General features: G+C 40.9%; 1 protein-coding gene across 1 annotated transcript in view; it reads left to right on the top strand.

The window, feature by feature from the left end:
* The window catches only part of LOC139384217 (apolipoprotein Ba), a 37,257-nt gene extending 23,006 nt beyond the window's left edge, over positions 1–14,251 (top strand). The window contains exons 24-29 of the mRNA XM_071128945.1: positions 194–567; positions 4,099–11,688; positions 11,772–11,883; positions 11,990–12,019; positions 12,288–12,474; positions 12,688–14,251. Coding sequence (XP_070985046.1) covers positions 194–567; positions 4,099–11,688; positions 11,772–11,883; positions 11,990–12,019; positions 12,288–12,474; positions 12,688–13,779 — 9,385 coding nt within the window. The 3' untranslated portion in view covers positions 13,780–14,251. The remainder of the gene's footprint in view (positions 1–193; positions 568–4,098; positions 11,689–11,771; positions 11,884–11,989; positions 12,020–12,287; positions 12,475–12,687) is intronic.
* The last annotated feature ends 6,952 nt before the right edge of the window (positions 14,252–21,203 follow it).

Here is a 21,203-nt window from a genome sequence, read left to right as displayed (position 1 = left end):
ATAAGTAAGAAATACACTGTAAGGTCTACTACACCTGTTGTATTCGGCGCACGTGACAAATAAACTTTGATTTGATTCAATTCAGGAGATACAATTAAATGTAATAATGGCAAAGTGTAAGGGGAAATCAGGATAAATTCTTCGCTAATAGCAATTAATTAATTTGTCACTTTCTTTTTTGTTTTTACTACAGTGACAGTTTATTCAGATACGAGTTCAACCAGAACAAAATGGCAATCTCCCTTGTTTTGCCTTTGGGAGGAAAATCCTCTGAGGAGTTAAACATTCCCGCTACCCTGTCCATTCCTGCCATTGATGTTCCTGAAATAGGTTGGATGGTTCCTGCCAATGAGATCCAAATCCCAACTTTCACCATACCTCGCTCTTTTGACATCGTGCTGCCCTTGCTTGGCCTTGCTGAGGTGACCTCCAAAGTAAACAGCAACTTCTACAACTGGGAGGGATCCATCTCCGGGGGCAACAACACTGTTGATGTTCCCAGCTATATTGCTCATTTTAAAGTCAAGGCTCAGTCTCCTGTCAGCCCACTCGCCTACAGACTTGAAGGTAAACTTTGCTGATCTTTCCATGTTTCATTAGGGGTTCATAGTGAAGCTCTGTAACCTATTGTTATTCTTACATTTTGTTTTTCCTTGACATGGTCAAATAACTCAAGCATAGATTGGTAATTGTTTTTTTTGGGGGGGGGGGATACAGAAACTAGAGGCCATGAGCAACTTTGTTAAAAATGACTGAACTGATTGGCCTATAGATGACGCTGGTGTGATGCACTTTGCATCATATGATGCAAAACGCAGCATCGTATGATGTAAAATGCATCATTCCGCCTGTATTTCTGTATTTTGGAAGTTATATATCTTGAGAACTTGATTGCTGACATGCAAAACATTTTGGGTCTATATCAACAATGGACTTATGCAACAAATACCAAAAGATCATTTTGGGGTGTAGTTTTCCTTTAAACTCTCATATCCCCAGCCATTTGACCTAGAGTCTTGAAACTTTGTATGTAGTTGTCTGTCATCATGCTGAACAAATTTTCCTCAAGGACCCATAAGGTCCATCAGGATCGATTTTCCTCCATCTTGGACAAAAATAAATAAACATATTCTCACAAACCAAGTCCGAATTACACCAAATGACACCAAATGTAGAATGTAGGTCCATTGTACATGTTTTAACTTAGTCTTAAGTTTGAGAAAAGCTAAGTGATTGATTAAGAGATGGCTGAGTTATTGATAAATCAGGAAATCTGATTTTATATGTCTATCTAAATCCTTTATAAATCCACTCCACAATGGCCTGTTTTCTTGGGGTCATCAGAGACGTTACCTTGATGAACTATGTTACATTTTGGCATTGATATCTTAAAAAATAAGAAAACTATTAACAATTAACTTTTTTTAATATGTAATGTTAATGCTTAAATTAATCAGAAAAAAAAAACTCATTCTCATGTACGTACTAAACTTAAGATTCACTCAAAATGTGGGCCTTGGACTCATCACAAAAGTCCCTAAAGAGTTTAAGAAAATAACGTTGATGCATTCAAAGATGTACACAGTATACCAGTAGATGCATATTAGCCCATATGTTAAAATATGCTACAAATACTTTGAAAATCTTCTTCTCATGAACCATACGACCAAATGACACCAAATGTAGAATGTAGGCCCATGGTACATGTCTTAACTTTGTCTTAAGTTTGAGAAAAGCTAAGGCATTGATCAAAATATGCCTGAGTTATTGACAAATCTGATTTTATGTGTCCATTTAAACCACAGTAAATCAGCTCCACAGTGGCTGTTGAACTTGAAACTTGTCATCGCTATTATGGACGTCCCTAAGATGAACTACAATGAATTTGGTATTGATATCTCAAAAAACAAGGAAACTATTAACAACAAATTCTTTGCATATGCAACGCTAATGCTCAAAATCATCTGCAATCATCTTCTCCTCATGAACCAAGATTCACTCCAGATTTTGTATTTAATGCTGTCAAATAAGATATACAGTATTTCAAATTATATTTGTGTAGTGATTTTCTTGACCACACCTACAGTCTTGCTTCGGTACTTCGGTGCTGCAGTTTAACTCATAGACCGCACAATAGAGAAGTCGGATTTGAAAATTCCTAATAAGACACTTTAGTCTTCACCTTTGTACGCAAAACCATATTTGGTACATAGACTTACCACATTAATCTCTAATGAGTTTAACAAAATAAAGTCCCAGAATTCAAAGATGACCGCAATATACCCATACACTAAGGCTGAAACTATTTCACAAGTCTTAACATGAACCATTAGTCAAATTGACTCCAGAATTGATATATAAACTCAGTACATTAAGTAATGACTTTAAGAATGATTACCTGCTGCAATCAAAGATAACAACCTACAGCGCTAGACTAAACTTCACTTTTGTCATTCTTGTGGTATTGAGAGATAAACATGGTAATGTTTCACTGATTGCACATAAAGGAAGATAGTTCCTACACGATAGAGTTTGCAGTTTGCTGTGTTATCCAACTGATCTTGTGTCCTTTCTGTCATCCCGTGAACCCCGTTCATTGCTGGTCGCTGCTATATTTTAATGTACACTGCATTCGGAAAGTATTCAGACCACTTAACTTTTTCCACATTTTGATCTGTTTCAGCCTTATTCTAAAATGGATTAAATGGTTTGTTTTCCCTCATCAATCTACACACAATACCCCATAATGACAAAGTGAAAACAGGTTTTTAGAAATGTTTGCAAATGTATTCATAATAAAAACAGAAATACCTTATTTATATAAGTATTCAGACCCGTTGCACTCAAGGACTTGTCCCGAAGCCACTCCTGCATTGTCTTGGCTGTGTGCTCAGGGTCGTTGTCCTGTTGGAAGGTGAACCGTCGACCCAGTCTGTGGTCCTGAGCGCTCTGGAGCAGGTTTTCATCAAGGATCTCTTTGTACATTGCTCCGTTCATCTTTCTCTCGATCCTGATTAGTTTCCCAGACCCTGCCGCTGAAAAACATCCCCACAGCATGATGCTGCCACCAACATGCTTCACCGTAGGGATGGTGCCAGGTTTCTTGCATACGTGATGCTTGGCATTCAGGCCAAAGAGTTAAATCTTGGTTTCATCAGACCAGAGAATCTTGTTTCTCATGATCTGAGAGTCTTTTAGGTGCCTTTTGGCAAACTCCAAGCGGACTGTCATGTGCCTTTTACTGAGGAGTGGCTTCAGTCTGGCCACTCTACCATAAAGGCCTGATTGGTGTAGTGCTGCAGAGATGGTTGTCTTTCTGGAAAGTTCTCCCATCTCCACAGAGGAACTCTGGAGCTCTGTCAAAGTTACCATTGGGTTTTTGGTCACCTCCCTGACCAAGGCCCTTCTCCCCAGATTGCTCAGTTTGGCTGGGTGACCAGCTCTAGGAAGAGTCTTGGTGCTTCCAAACTTCTTCCATTTAACAATGATGGAGGCTGCTGTGTTCTTGGGGACCTTGAATGATGCAGAAATGTTTTGGTACCCTTCCCCATATCTGTGCTTCTACACAATCCTGTCTCAGAGCTCTACGGACAATTTCTTCAACCTCATGGCTTGGTTTTTGCTCTGGCATGCACTGTCAACTGTAGGACCTTATATAGACAGGTGTGTGTCTTTCCAAATCATGTCCAATCAATTGTATTTACCACAGAGGAACTCCAATCAAGATGTAGCATCATCTCAAGTATGATCAATGGAAAAGGATGCACCTGAGCTGAATTTTGAGTCTCATAGCAGAGGGTCTTAATACTTATTTATATCATGTATTTTTTTTATTTGTAATACATTTGCAAAAAAAAATTCAACTGTTTTTGCTTTGTCATTATGGGGTAATGTGTGTAGATTGATGAGGAAAATTGTTTATTTAATCTATTTTAGAATAAGGCTGTAACTTAACAAAATGTGGAAAAAGGGAAGGGGTCTGAACACTTTCCGAATGCACTGTATATTTTCCACACATACATTTAAGTACATAGAAGATCACCATATTTCACTGTTTATATAATGACATAGGTTTAATCTCCTTTTGTCTTCATAAAGGCACAGGCATGATTTCAGGAACAGTGGAAGATAATCTGAAGTACCTAGTCAACGGGTCCCTGAGCCACAGTTTCATCGATGCCAGCTTCAGTGTCTTTGAAACCTTGAGCGTTACAGACAAACTGAATGCTAAGGCCAACTACAAAATTGAAGCCTCAAGTCCTCTGGGCCTGCAGACCTCTCTGTACTACTCAGCAATGTCAGAATCCACTTCTGAAGAGGTCACAGGGGATGGTAGCTTGGATGGAACCATCAGAGTGGGCTCATGGAAAGCCGACTCCACCTACAGACATAACTATGCCATTCGCCCCCTCGATAGAGAAGGAAGAGGAGAGTCCAATCTGCGGGTGAACTCCCCACTTATCCAGGCTCAGAACATGATCAAGGGAGTGTATGCCAATGACGAGTTGTCCATTGTGTCCAAAACCAATGTGCAGGATGATGCTCTCAAGCATGTGGCAGAGCTCAAGTACAAGGATGGCCAACTATCTCTAAAATGTGATGCTGTTTCCAATGCCCTGGGCAATATACTTAAGAACAAAGTTGAACTTGGAATCTCCAGTGAGGTAATCATTCTGAGAGTTGAGTCCCAGGCTGATGATGCAACAAACCAGGCTTACTCCCTTCTCACAGGTTCCCTGAACATGGACGGTCTTGAAGTCAACTCTGAAGGCTCCCTTACCGTTAAAGGAGGCCGTGGATTGCATAAGGCCACTGTGTCAGTGAACAGAAATGGCCTGGTTACCAGTGGCACCAACAGCCTGCAGTGCAGTCCCTTGACGTTTGAGAACATCTACAATGGGGGCATAGATAGTAGTGGAGCCTCCCTGACCTCCACGATCAAAGGAATGGCTGAAGACAGCAGAGCCGAGCTAAGCTTTGAGGGCAGAATATCAAGTACTGAGGCTTCTCTAGGCAGTGCCTTCAGAGGCAACGCCTATGATTCAAACGCAAGAAGTACAACAAACCTGGTATTGAACAGGCAGGGTTTAATCTTCTCCAACAACATGAAGGGATCTCTGCAGAACATGAAGACAGAAAACACCCATAGTCTGACTCTCACATTATGGACCCTGGCCTTCCGCTCTAAGACAGATAACTCCATCTGTGAGGACGCCTCCTACAAGCATGATATAAAGGTTGACGTGAAGCCTTTTGTTACCTCCATTGACATGAAAAATTATCTCAAGCTCTTTGACGTCCGTATGAACAATGAAGGCCAGTTAAAAATGGAGCCTACCAAGCTGGACCTGAGTGGAAGTTTAAGAGGAGCCTACAGAGACGAACATGAGCTCAGACACACTTATGAACTAAACTATGCTGACCTAGCTGGCGCTCTGAAGTGTAGTACAACTGGGAAGATAATGGATGCACAGATGAGCCACAACTGTGAAATTGAGATTGCAGGACTGACCTCCAAGTCTAACTGTGAGGCAAGGATAAACTCAGAATCATTACGTTTTGTCAGCACTATTCGCACCTTGGCACTGCCATTTAGTGTCACTGTCAATGCCATAATCAACAGTGATGGTGAGGTGGACCTGTTTGGGAAGCACACTGGGCAGCTCTACAGCAAATTGCTTGTTAAAGCAGAGCCTCTTGCACTTGCTTACTCACATGACTGCCGGGCCACAACCACACATATGCTGGAGAGTTGGGAATCTGCTGCTCACCTGGATAACAAGTTTGATGGTCTTCTAACACCCAGTGAACAGTCATTAACCTGGAAAACTAAATCCAAGTTTGACAACCACGCTTATAATCAAGACGTCAGCACTTACAACAATGCTCAGATGATTGGAATTGAGTTTGAGGGAATAATATCTACAAACCTTTTAAATGAGGCTGGAGTGTGTGGAGACCAAAGGTCAGAGAAGGAAAACCAAGAATTCAGTGTCTCCGGTTTCCTGAAGTATGACAAGAACAGTAACTCACATATCATTGAGCTTCCCTTCATTAAAAGCCTTCCTGCTGCTTTTGATCTCCTCAAGACTGCTGTTGTCAGTGCTCTGGAGGCCATGCAACATTATATCATCAGCTTAGACATTAACCAGCTAATTGGTGAGCTAAGAGTCCATTTGGACAATCTTCCGCAGCAAGTAAGGGACTTCATGACAGAGATTGATTTGGAGAACAAAGTGACTGATGTCAAAGAGAAACTGATTATTTTGACACAAGAGTATGCTGTGACACTGGAGGACTTGGAAGCCTCTGTGGAGAATCTTAAGGTGAACATTGAAAAAACACTATTTGATATTGCAACCAAAATCAGAGACCTGATTGCGACAGTCAGGGGCAGCATTGAGAGGGGAGACTTGTCAGACGCCATTTCAAATGTCCTCTCACAAATTAGAAATATGCTTAAGGATGTTGATTACCATTTTAATATCAGAGAAACAATTGTCATAGTCATTGATGCAATTGAGGATGTCATCAGACAGATTGATCTACAGAAGCTAGGAGACAGCAGTGTTGCCTGGTTGGGGGACATTGATAGTAGATTTAGAATCAAAGAAAAACTTCAAGATAAAATTAGTGAATTGAAACAGGTTATTGAGACCTTTGATGTCACAATGTTTTTCCAGAATCTGAGGGACTACACCCTCTCAATCAACTTTGACTTTGCTAAATATGTGGAGCAGCTAACTGCTAAGATTCCCACTGAGCAGATGGCCAGGGTCCTTGAATCTATAAAGGATGTAATTGTCAACTGGATTGAAGAATATGAAATTGCAGACAAAATCAATGCTATGTATTCTTATATCAGAGATCTGCTTCTCAGGTATGAGTTTGACAAGAGATTTGAAATATTCATGGATCAGACTGTAGTACTCATCAAGGAATTCCGAATCCAAGAAACTGTGCAGTCACTGGTTGATGCTTCGAAATCTATAGACGTTGAAGTCATGTATGAGAACGTTATGCAACTACTGGATGGGTCTGTAAATCAGTTCAAATCAATTGACTTCAAGCAAAGTATTGATGAGCTAAAGGAATACATTTGCTCAGTCATCAAGATTATAAAGGAATTTGATTACAATGTGTTTGTTGATGATGCTAACCAGAAGATCAGTGAACTAACAAGTTATGTTAATAATCAGATTGAAGCCTATGGAATTGCACAAAAAATAGAGGCCTCCAGAGAATTTGTTAGAAAGATCCAGGGTTCTATCTTCAAATACTTGGAACAACTCAAAGAGACAAGAATTGCAGAAGTCGTGAAGATGATGAAAGATGTGATTGACACTACAGCCTTCAACGATATAAAGACGATTGTACAGCAAGCCCTTCAAGACATGAGAGATAGAGTTGATGGCATGAACATTAGAGAGGAGATACTCATATATCTGCAAAGGGCAAGTGACTCCTATACAAACATGGTTGCCTACATTTCTGTTCAGTTCAACAAACTGATTGAGGAAATCCGCAGGGTGGCTGAGGACCAAGATATATTAAACCAGATCAGTCAGGCTGTGGATGGTATTCTGGATGCACTGAAGACAGCAGATGTTGAGATTCCCTCTTTTGTAGTGCCTCTCACTGACCTCGTAATTCCCGCCATCCAAATCAACCTGAACAGGCTGCAGGACATAAGCATTCCGGCTCAAATCTCAGTCCCTGAGTTCACCATCCTGAGTTCTTACACTGTCCCAGCCATGAACATAGATTTTGAGGAAATCAAACAACAAATAATTGCATTCATCGACCAAGTAAGAGAATATGAGCTTCCAATGCCTCCACCCGAGGCCATCTTTGGAGACTTGAGAGCACTTTACTTATCCGACCTCCCAGACTTGACCTTCCCAGAAATAACTATTTTAGAGATCAAGCTTCCAGCCATCAACCTCCCTAAGTTGAATCTGGAGAACTTTGAAATCACAATGCTTCCAATTCCGGAGTTAAAGTTCCCTCAGGTCCACAGTGAAGTTCAAATTCCTGCTTTTGGCAAGCTCTATGGCGAGTTTAGAGTGAACTCCCCCCATTACACTCTTGTGACAGTAGCCTCATTAGAGAACTCAACAACAATTAATTTGAATAGAGATGCACCAGAGACTTCCAAGTTCACAGCCACGCTTACTTCTCAGGCCAAATCAGCCTGTGAATTCCTTGACTACTCCTTGGATGCCACTGCTCGTCTAGAAGCTTCTCAGATGGAAACATTGGTGTTTACTGAGACTGTGAATGTCACCCACATGGTCTTCTCTATAGATCACGAGGGATCACTGACTTTCAGCGCACCCTCTGCAGAAGCAACTGCAAAGACCAATGCTAAGGCCACTACTGAGATGTACACAGCTGATCTGGTGAACAACATTGCACTGTCCCTAAAGAGTGGAATTTCTGCATCAATAGACACTACCTACAGCCACAACTTGAACATCCCAGCTGTTGAAACTTCAAGCCAAGCCACCATGACCCAGACTGCAGCAGCCAGTCTTGAATCTGGTATTATTTCTGTGACTGTTCGAAATGAAGGAAATGGAAAGTGGTCCATTCAAGACTACTCAGATGAAGGCACACACAAAAACAATCTAGAATTCAACATCAATGTTATCACTGCGAAATTAACCTTTGTTGGAGAAACTGAAAGCAAGGTCTTGAAAATGAAACAAACCATGAATGCTGAATCTGTCATTTTCAGCCACTTCACTGTTGATGCCAGGGCTGAGACAGAATTTCCTTTCGTCAAGAGCAGTATTGTGGTTTTAAATGGAGATGCACATGTGGGAGACCTAAAGATTGCACTGACAGCCTCCCACAATGCAGAGCTTATGGGAAGAATGAGTGGAACCATATCTAACACTTTGGAATTTTTGGCCCGTCCTTTTGAGATTGTCCTAGATTGCAAAAACGAAGGAAATTCAAAGGTTATCTTCCCATTGACACTCACAGGAAAGTTTGATCTCCAAAATGAATTTGGTGTGATACTTAACTCTGAAATGCAGCGCGCCTACTGGGCTGGCTTAGCTCGATTCAATCAGTACAAGTACTATCATAATTTCACCGTGGACAACAATCAGAAAGACATTGGAATCTATGCAGCAATGAACGGTGAAGCTAATGTTGACTTTTTGACCGTTCCCCTCACCATCCCTGAGATGACAGTGCCTTATCTTAGATTGAAAACACCTCACATTCAAGAACTTTCTCTTTGGGAGCATGCTGGCCTCAAGGAACTTCTAACCACCCCTAGGCAATCATTTGAAATGAACCTAAAGCTTCAGTATCAGAAGAACCCTGACATGCACACCATTGATTATGACCTACAACCCTTCTACAATGCAATTAGTAATTTAGAAATTTTTAGGGCTCACTTTGAGTTAGGGAGAAACAAACTTGTAAACCTTCTGACAACCTCTTACAATGAAGCCAAGACACATTTTGACAAATATAAGATTGACACATCCAACCAACCTCCCAGGTTTGTCACAGTCCCCGGATACAAAATACCCATCCTGCATATTGAAGTCTCTAGCTTCAGAGCAGAGTTACCTGCATTTGGCTTTTTCATCCCTAAGGAGGTCAGTACACCAGGTTTTAAAGTTCCAACAATGGGTTTTTCTGTGCCATCTTATACCCTGGTGCTGCCATCTCTGGAGCTGCCAGTCTTACATATTCCTGAGACATTGAGTGAGCTGACCCTTCCCTCATTCACACTACCTGCCATTCAGAACAACATCATGATCCCTGCCATGGGCAACATGACGTGCGATTTCTCTTTCAAGTCTACTGTGATTACCCTGACTGCTAATGTAGGCCTCTATAACCAGTCTGACATTGTTGCCCGATTTGGAGCTTCCTCAACTTCTATGTTTGATATTCTAAAAGGTAAACTTGACGGGTCTACCAGCCTGACAAGGTCAAGGGGTTTAAAACTTGCCACTGCTCTGTCCTGGGAGCACAAGAACATAGAAGGCAGCCACGACTGTACTGTTAGTCTCTCTAAAAGGAACATGGAAGCTATTCTGGCAACTGTTGCAAGAGTCAACCTTCCCTTTGTGAGTCTGGAATTGAGTCAGGAACTTCTTGGAAATACCAAGACGAAACCAAATGTAGCCTCCAAGATTAAACTAAAATACATGCTTAATATGCCACTGATTGAGGCTGTAGGCAAGGGGAACATTGATCAAAACTTGGCATTGGAGGGACTTACATCTTATGTCTCACTGGAGACCTCTACCAAAGGAAAAACTGACATAACAGTAAAAAGGATTGTTTACTATGGAGCTATAGACAACGAGGCTAACATTTACCTAAACGCAAATGGCTTGCGATCCACAGTGAAAACTGACCTAGACTCCAACCTTGTTCACGATAAGGTTACCATATTGAATCTGAACATCAATAACAACCTAGCTCTTGAGGCATCTCTGAGGCGTGTGTATGCAACTTTGAATTACACCTGCAACAATCTGGTTAACATTGTTTGGGCAGGGTTTGATACAAATGGGAAGCACTCTGTTAAAGCAAACTTAGACTTTGTTCCTCTAACAACGGTGACAGCTAAGGTAGACATTGGTGCAACCCAGCCATTCAATTACATGGATCTTCCAGGTGACGCAGGAGTGGATCAGAAATGTTATCTTTCCATCGCTGCAGATAAGCAGACATTCAGCTGGAGTGGCAGAGAGCAACTTGCCTCTGTTGTACATTCCTGTGACTTACTTCTGTCAAATGATGAGGCTGAAGTGAAGATAGATATTGCTGAATCTGTGGAAGGATCTCTTGCTTTCCTGAAGTCTGTCCGGCTCCCTGTCTACCAGAAGACTATTTGGGATGTGCTTAAGTTAGAGCAGGTCTCCAGAATGGATGACATGCAATTCCTCAATCTGTCCACCACTGTAGTTTACACAAAGAACAAAGAGGGACTAATTTTCACTTTACCATCCAAATTATTTGAGAATGGGGTCACCTTCAATATCCCAGAATTGACACTAGCAGTGCCTAGCTGGGTGAAAGAGATCCCAAAGGCTGTAAGGACGATTGACATGCGATTCCAAAATATTGATCTCCCAGATCAGGTCTCAGTGCCACCTGTCATCGATGTTCCAGCTTTTGATGTACCCTTCACCACTCTCCATGTGCCAGCCTTCTCAATTGATTTGAAGAATTTGGAGATCCCTACGATGATAAGCACCACTGGCTTTGATATCATGCTGCCTGGTCTGCCCAAGGTGGAAATTCCCAGTTTTGATATTGATATAGAGTTGCTACAGAACAGAATGTCCTTCCTGTCAGTGAAGCTGCCACAGTATGAAATCATTATCTCATCATTTACCTTCTCCAAGTCCATTACCATTGGTGAGCACACCATTAATTTGGATGAGATTGCTAGTCAGATTTCCAACTTTGAAATGCCAACCATTACCATCCCAGAACAGAAGATTGAAATCCCTGAAATCTCCCTGAACTTGCCTGTAAGTGTGTTTATCCCAGCCTTCGGTGCCCTTTCCACCACTGTGAAGGTGTTATCCCCAATTTACAATGTGACATCAACTGCAAACCTGGAAAACAAGGAGTCCAACGTTGTCACTTCACTGAAGTCCATCTGTACCTCCACTATGATATTCCTGGAGTATGACCTCGATGGTAAGATTTAAAATTTTTACTTTGGATTACTTCCTCCAAGTACTTTCAGGTTTACATTTCTTTTTGTATATTTGTCCCTGCAGCCACCGCCACTCTTCGTTTTGAGAACGGAGCAGTCCGCATGAATGGGAAATGCAACTTGGTTCACAGTGACATAAATGTCAACTGGCAGCATGTCTTCTCACAAAATCTCAGGTAAAATATGTTATGAAAGTAAGACTGATGCTTTCGAAAATACAACGCTACCAAATAATAAGATAACAACATATATTTCTGATTTAAATGTAATCTATTTTCTTAGGATGAAACGGCAAGTCTCTCCTGATGCTATGTAAGTACCACAAGATAATTCGATTTTTTTACTTTACTAGGCAAGTGAGTTAAGAAATTCTTATTTACAATGATGGCCTACCGGGGAACAGCCTTGTTCAGGGGCAGAACGGGGAACCTGGGCAACCTTTCGGTTACTGGCTCAACACTCTAACCACTAGGCTACCTGCCGCCCCAGACATCCTGTACATTTCTACCTTTCAGCCCAGATTTTCCCCAACAGACAGATCATAATCGCATAAAAATCTAAAGTGTCCTTTATCTTTCAGTGTATCTCGTCATACTTTGAATGTGGATATCACCAGCCCAACCTTTGTTGATGTGAGCTTCCGCTATGCTTCCCGCAAGGATGGCATCACCACTTCCATGGCTTCCCCATCGATTGGTTTCCTCGGATTCCTTTTTACTTGGAGGTCACCTTCACAAGTGTACGGAAAAGTGTTCAGTCGCTACCTGGTAAGACACATCTGAATTACTGGAACTTGTTTTATATGCATACTACACACCTCTGCCTATAAATTGTCAAACTGAAAGCTTAGAGTTTTCAAGATGTTATTTTCTATGGACACAATACATAGCTTTTTGTTGTTGTTGCCTTAATCAGTGTTTATACTGAAGGAATGAGACAAACAATTCTAATCCCCTCTTACTTGTTCCTTATCCATCCAGTCTAGCCCTGATAAGGACACGGACATTGTGAGTGTCAAAGCCACTCTGAAGAACTCTGAGAAGTTAAGTTTCCAGGTTGCCTGGAACATGAATACCATGCATTACACCATCGAAGGGCTCAAAGAGCGGATGCCTGCCATCACAGATGCGCTGCTCAAGTTCATAAACAAGTATCACACAGCTCACTTTGGCTTCAGTGTAAACCGTGCCTCCATTAAGCTGAAGAACTCTGTCTCCAACATCATTGAGAGAGCCTATCATGAGGTCCCATTGGGTTTTGATACACTACAGAATTCTATGAGAGAGATGTTTAGGATTGCAGCTGACAGTATACCGTCTATCGACATCACTGAACTGCTTAACAGTGTTCTTACGTTCTTGCGTGAGACTAATTTTGCTCTGCCCGGAATAGAGGAGAGACTTTCTGGACAGGAGCTCTACGAGAGGGCCAGTCGCTCTGTGTCTGCAACCATTGACTGGGCTGCCCAAAGGTTCTCAAATGTCATGGAGACCATAACTGATATAATTGAAAGTTTAATTAAAGGCGTTCAGTTAACAATCCCTGGTAGCAATGTAGTTGTCAACGGAAACAAGATTGTTGCCAACCTGAGGTCTGTCGTGAGTGCCATCCAGGATGAGATGACCAAGGTAGTGAGACACTTGGAGGACGTGAGTCTGGAGGACCTGATCCAGAAAGTTCATAACCTCCTGCAGCTATGTTTCCAGAGGGCAGCAGAGTTCATTGCCTCTCTGAAGACACAAGACCTGAAGAAAATGTTGCGTTCTCTTGAGCGTGACATGTACATAACAAAATCTAAAGCTAGTGAGTACAAAGATACTGCCAAAATAAAGATCCAGGAAATCTATAACGAGGTTACAGTGGATCGTGTGAACAATGACCTCAAGGAGCTTGTCGATTTTTTCCAGTCTCACTTTTATGGGGGACTCAATGAATTGATCTACCTAATGGAGCAGGCATCGCAAAGCACAGCTCCATACATAAGAGTAACATTGAAAAAGATGGACATTGATGTTCCCCTTCCCTTCTTTTGGAAGTCTTTCAGTGAGTGGCCAACACAGATAAGGCAGTGAGTGAGCGAGCAATGCTTATTACCACCACTTGAATAAGAACAGCTAACCAAATGTACTTTTCTATATGAAAAGAAAACACTATACTAAGCACAGGAGGTTGGTGGCACCTTTATTGAGGAGAACGGGCTTGTGGTAATGGCTGGAGTGGAATCATTGGAATGGTAACAAATACATCAAACACATGGTTTCTGTAATTGATGCTATTCCATATGCTCCATTCCGGCCGTTCTCCCCTCCGCAGCCTCCTGTGATACTAACATATACTTTATGTTTGAGCTGTGACTTTGCTATGTGGAAAACCCAAAAATATTATACTAACAAATATACATTATATTTGAGCTGTTATTATATATCACTGTGTTTCATTTTTAAAAAAGCTAGTTTTTTTTTTTTAATACCTGAACAATCATCTTTTTGATGACCATGTTAATTGAGACAATAAAGGGAATTTTTACAGTTATGGTCAACAACACATTTAATATGAGTTATTTCAAGTGAGATTCTTACATCCCAACAAGTTAAAGAAGATGGTTCACACACATAAAGTACAGACTCCAAGACTCTTCTTTTGTTCTAGCTCAAGTTAAAATCATGTGGCCTTTAGATGGCAGGGTAGTCCAACTCATTGGAATACTTCTGGTTATAGAATTCTAACTGTCTACATAGAAAGCTAAAAACCTTTGTTTGCTACAGATTTTGGATCTTAATTTGATCACTCTTCGGTTGCTGAAAAACTTCCTGCACTGTAGGAAATGCAGATGAGCTTTGGGATTTACATAAATTAACTGAAAACCTCCACTAATACACGGCTATATTAACAGTATTGCAATTTTCATGTCGTCTAATTTTGGCCAGTTTATAGCTTAACCACCAATCAAGCAACCTTATGGACTAAACGTTCAACTCCTGTTGCTGCGGGATTATTTCACTGAGACAATACAGGTCAAATTAAGATCCTACATCTGTAGGTCCAGTTATTCACCCTTCACCCTGCCTCTTCTCTCCTTTTTGCCCTCCCTTCTTTCTCACTCCCAATATCTCATACAGCCTCTTGCTCTCTTTCATAATGTGTGCCACATTCCCCCTGCTTATTTCCCCTGGTTACCTGGTTGGACACTTAATGCCCCCCACTGCTATTTCATATACTCTATCAAAGAGGGGCCCATAACAAATGTTGCTAAGCTTGGTGGCTGTCATCTGTTTGGAATTCAGGGCTGTGATGGTTGCAAGAGAAAACAGTTTTCCCACAGTAGTCTTTCAAAAAGTGTTGTGTTTGAGCTTTGCTCAAAACATATATAAAATATCAAAATGTAGAAATGCATTATATCTCATAAATAACTAACATAAGAATAAAAACGATTAAAGATCATTGTTGGAACGTGGAGTCAGAAAGGACGTTGGCTTCATGTATTACTTCATTATGAGCAATCTCCTTCAGATTAAAGTGACTAAGTCACATGTCCAATTTGGTCAAGTATCTGTATGAGTTTCATGTTAATTTCAGAAAATGTAAAAAATGAAGTTCAGTGTGGCTTTATTTTTAGGAGCAATCATACATCATATTTCTTTAAATATTCATAGCAGTCAACAAATGAGGATGTGTTCTGGTGTTGGACGGTAGTAAATTCGTTTTTTTGTCATTTATTTCTATGAAGACATAAAGATGAACAGTCAAATGTGGAGTTATACAGTTGTACACACATTTTTTTTTACATTTTCAATCCCACCCGCTGCTCTCTCCACCTGACCCCAAAAATGAAGGAAAAAAACATAACACCCTCATCCTTACCATCCAATACCTAATTTATTTTTACATTGTCATACAAACACGATCACACACGATTAAGTCTCTGGCAAATCAAATCAAATTGTATTAGTCACATGCGCCGAATACAACAGGTAGACCTTACAGTGAAATGCTTACTTACGAGCCCCTAACCAACAGTGCAGTTTCAAAAAATACAGATACGAATAAGAGATTACAAGTAATTAAAGAGCAGCAGTAAAAAATAACAATATATACAGGGGGTACCAGTACAGAGTCAATGTGCAGAGGCACCGGTTAGTTGAGGTAGTATGTACAGGTAGGTATCAGACAATCATGGAACTGAATCATACTGTATGTCCGCAGGTTACCTGGGCATCTACTGGCCTGCCAAGATGGTGCCACTGTAGGCTGCAGGTAGCCAAACTTAACTGACAAGATTGTCTCTATAACACAAACCATTGCTCAGATGTTAAAGTGACTTCAGAGGTCATTAATAAGATTTCCTATTGTTGAATACCCCTGAATTGGATTACTGCCAGCCATGAGTAATCTCATCTCTGTGAAGGAGTAACAAGGTTGCGAAAGAAAACAAAATGTCTGTATTTACGAGGTGCCATTAGGGCCTTGATGAAGACACACTGGCTACTTAAAAATGACACCAACGCCAGCCAGTAGCTTTCCTGTCGCACCTGTTGACACCCTTCGCTGTTTGAAATTAAAAGGTTTTCCTTAAGTCAATCTGAGTTGACCTAACATAAACTTCACATAAAGGCAAATAAACACAATATTATGCCACTCTGAAATATTACGTCATGATACTCATGATAATTGTGTGCAACTGTAAAATACCGCCTACCTTATTAAGAAGGGTGCCCCCAAGAACAAATCTGCAAATGGAAGAGAGGCCCCACTGGACACACCACGTCATTTCAACGTGGACATTTGGGTATTATTTGGAGACGTTGATCAATGACATTTCAACCTTTATTCACCCACTCAAAAAGACAGACAGAAGTTTGTTGAATTCCCAATGTGTTACTACTATTTTTTCAACCATCTAAAAGCACAACCAAATTCCAATAAAAAAAATGTCGGATTATGGTTTAGTTGTCATCAACATGTGCTATCACTGCATTTTCAACCATTTAAAAGCACAACAAAGCCCTGGATCAGATCAAGCGTTAACAAGAAATAGCTGATGCTTGGCAGTGTCGGAGGTGGAGCTGTCAAATCAAAGTGGTTGCTCGTGTGATCATAGTTACAAAGCCACACCCGTCCCACTCATGTTAGAAGTTCAGAAAAAGAAAGTGTAGGCTATATAGAAATAAGGACACTTAAATTTCAAAATCTTCAAAATAGAGGAATTCTATCAGTCTAAATGAGGTGTAGATTACATCTCATGTGCTAGTGTTCGAACTTGTAAATAAAGCTGATTTCTCTTAATGTCACACTATGTATAATGCCGGGAGCCGCTTGTGGATTTGACAGCTCTAACGTAGGTCCACCTCAGACACTGCCAAAAAAAAAACACTATTCAGGTGTTGGCTAGCGCGGATCTGATACAATCTAGCCTAAGGTTCAAATGGGAATACAATGTCAGATATTTGGTATTTTACAACAATTTAATGTCATTGTACTTTGTCTAATAGCACAACCAAAATGGCCTGGATTGCAATTGAAATAATGTTAAAAGTACATAGTGCAAGTGATTCTGCTCGTATTATTAAAGCAGTTGTGAAGATCTCCACGGACCTGTGACCTTTGTGTGCTATCTTGAGCATGTACACTTTCTATTATTACATAAGAAGATATTTACAGTTGAAGTCGGAAGTTTACATACACCTTAGCCAAATACATTTAAACTCAGTTTTTCACAATTCCTGACATAAAAACCCCCTGTCTTAGGTCAGTTACGATCACCACTTTATTTTAAGAATGTGAAATGTAATAATAGTAGAGAGAATTATTTATTTCAGCTTTTATTTCTTTCATCACATTCCCAGTGGGTCAGAAGTTTACATACATTCAATTAGTATTTGGTAGCACTGCCTTTAATTGTTTAACTTGGGTCAAACGTTTCGGGTAGCCTTCCACAAGCTTCCCACAATAAGTGGGGTGAGTTTTGGCCCATTCCCCCTGACAGAGCTGGTGTAAATGAGTCAGGTTTGTAGGCCTCCTTGCTCACACACACTTTTTCAGATCTGCACAAAATGTTCTATAGGATTGATGTCAGGGCTTTGTGATAGCCACTTCAGTACCTTGACTTTGTTGTCCTTAAGCCATTTTGCCACAACAAGTATGCTTGGGGTCATTGTCCATTTGGAAGACCCATTTGCGACCAAGCTTTAACTTTATGACTGATGTCTTGAAATGTTGCTTCAATATATGCACATATTTTCCTTCCTCATGAATGCCATCTATTTTGTGAAGTACACCAGTCCCTCCTGCAGAAAAGCACCCCCACAACATGATACTTCCACCCCCGTGCTTTACGGTTGGGATGGTGTTCTTCGACTTGCAAGCGTCCCCCTTTTTCCTCCAAACATAACGATGGTCATTATGGCCAAACAGTTCTATTTTTGTTTCATCAGACCAGAGGACATCCAAAAAGTAGGATATTTGTCCCCATGCGCAGTTGCAAACTGTAGTCTGGCTTTTCTATGCTGGTTTTGGAGCAGTGGCTTCTCCCTTGCTGAGCGGCCTTTCAGGTTATGTCGATTTTGGACTCGTTTTACTGTGGAAATAGATACTTTTGTACCCGTTTCCTCCAGCATCTTCACAAGGTCCTTTGCTGTTGTTCTGGGATTGATTTGCACTTTTCGCACCAAAGTAGGTACTTCTCTAGGAGACAGAACGCGTCTCCTTCCTGAGCGGTATGACGGCTGCGTGGTCCCATGGTGTTTATACATGCGTACTATTGTTTGTACAGATGAACGTGGTAAGGATGCCCCAAGGATCCCAAGGATGAACCAGACTTGTAGAGGTCTTGGCTGATTTCTTTTGATTTTCCAATGATGTCAAGAAAAGAGGTACTGGGTTTGAAGGTAGGCCTTGAAATAAATCCACAGGTACACTTCCAATTGACTCAAATGATGTCAATTAGCCTATCAGAAGCTTCTAAAGCCATGACATAATTTTCTGGAATTTTCCAAGCTGTTTAATGGCACAGTCAACTTAGTGTATGTAAACTTCTAACCCACTGGAATTGTGATACAGTAAAGTGATAATCTGCCTGTAACAATTGTTGGAAAATGTACTTGTGTCATGCACAAAGTAGATGTCCTAACTGACTTGCCAAAACTATAGTTTGTTTACAAGACATTTGTGGAGTGGTTGAAAAATGAGTTTTAATGACTCCAACCTAAGTGCATGTAAACTTCCGATTTCAACTGAATCATTACAGCAACCTCAAAATGTGGCCATGGATGTGTTACTAATTTTAAGGTTGAGTAAATGAAGAGTTTCATTCAAAAACGCTATATATCCATTTTCAGAAGTATTGGTAAATTAGCTTTTATTGTTTAAAGAAATGATGAAAGAGATTGGTGTGTTTTATAACTATCTAATCATGGCATGGGGTTGTTTAATCACAGACATGCATTTGTTTCAAATCTATCACTTGATTGTTTCATTTGAGTTGAATTGAAACAATAGCTGTTAATGACTTCACAAATGCTACATATGCCTAGTATCATTGACGATATATGACGTATTGTCATGTATACTCCCTCTCTTCCTTGATTATCTTCCCTATATCTGTCACTCACCTTGGCTCTTTCCTCAGGTGTTATTGATTCTGTTTCATGTCGTTGCGTTGTTTGTGTTTTCGTGTTTATTATTTTATTTATTAAAACACTCACTCCCTGTACTTGCTTCCCAACTCTCAATGTACACGTTACACGTATAAAGTATGATTACATTTCATTTGCTCTTTTAAGCTGACTCTTTAAATGATTTCAATAAGCAACAGTGAATCTATTTAGTTGTTAAGAGATAACGACTTCGATAAGATTTCGACTCTGTCAATCACAACATTCTTATTGGCAGACTCGACAGCCTTGGTTTCTCAAATGATTGCCTCGCCTGGTTTACCAACTACTTCTCTGATAGAGTTCAGTGTGTCAAATCGGAGGGCCTGTTGTCTGGACCTCTGACAGTCTCTATGGGTGTGCCACAGGGTTCAATTCTCGGGCCGACTCTCTTTTCTGTATACATCAATGATGTTGCTCTTGCTGCTGGTGATTCTCTGATCCACATCTACGCAGACGACACCATTCTGTATACTTCTGGCCCCTCCTTGGACACTGTGTTAACTAACCTCCAGACGGGCTTCAATGCCATACAACTCTCCGTGGCCTCCAACTGCTCTTAAACGCAAGTAAAACTAAATGCATGCTTTTCAATCAATCGCTGCCCGCACCTGCTCGCCCGTCCAGCATCACTACTCTGGACGGCTCTGACTTAGAATACGTGGACAACTACAAATACCTGGGTGTCTGGTTAGACTGTAAACTCTCCTTCCAGACTCACATTAAGCATCTCCAATCCAAAATTAAATCTAGAATCGGCTTCCTATATCGCAACAAAGTATACTTCACTCATGCTGCCAAACATACCCTCGTAAAACTGACCATCCTACCGATCCTCGACTTCGGTGATGTCATCTATAAAATAGCCTCCAACACTCTACTCAACAAACTGGATACAGTCTATCACAGTGCCATCCGTTTTGTTACCAAAGCCCCATACACTACCCACCATTGCGACCTGTACGCTCTCGTTGGTTGGCCCTCGCTTCACACTCGTCGCCAAACCCACTGGCTACAGGTTATCTACAAGTCTCTGCTAGGTAAAGCCCCGCCTTATCTCAGCTCACTGGTCACCATAGCAGCACCCACTCGTAGCACGCGCTCCAGCAGGTATATCTCACTGGTCACCCCCAAAGCCAATTCCTCCTTTGGTCGTCTTTCCTTCCAGTTCTCTGCTGCCCATGACTGGAACGAATTGCAAACATTTCTGAAGCTGGAGACTCACATCTCCCTCATTAGCTTTAAGCACCAGCTGTCAGAGCATTTTACAGATCACTGCACCTGTACTTAGCCTATCTGTAAACAGCCCATCTATGTACCTACCACATCCCCATACTTTATTTTGCTCCTTTGCACCCCAGTATCTCTACCTGCACATTCATCTTCTGCCGATCTACCATTCCAGTGTTTAATTGCTATATTGTAATTACTTCGCCACCATGGCCTATTGATTTCCTTAACTTACCTCATTTGCACTCACTGTATATCGACTTTTTGTTTTATTTTGTTCTACTGTATTATTGACTGTATGTTTTGTTTATTCCATGTGTAACTCTGTGTTGTTGTATGTGTCGAATTGCTACGCTTTATCTTGGCCAGGTCGCAGTTGCAAATGAGAACTTGTTCTCAACTAGCCTACCTGGTTAAATAGAGGTGAAATAAATCAAATTTTAAAAAAATCTCTCAATAATAATTCTCACAATAGCACATTGATAGTAGTCAGTGACAAATATCAAAGCCAAGCAGGGATGGCCTTAGATACAACCCTGGATGGGAGACCAAAAAGATAACTGTAGATAGTTCAACTCTCCAGGAGGTTCTGCCCATCATTGATTTTTTTCTGATAC

Source organism: Oncorhynchus clarkii, chromosome 25, assembly GCF_045791955.1.
Source record: "Oncorhynchus clarkii lewisi isolate Uvic-CL-2024 chromosome 25, UVic_Ocla_1.0, whole genome shotgun sequence".
Taxonomy (NCBI): domain Eukaryota; kingdom Metazoa; phylum Chordata; class Actinopteri; order Salmoniformes; family Salmonidae; genus Oncorhynchus; species Oncorhynchus clarkii.
Note: the sequence above shows the minus strand (reverse complement) of the source record. Positions and strands in the feature narration are given on the sequence as shown.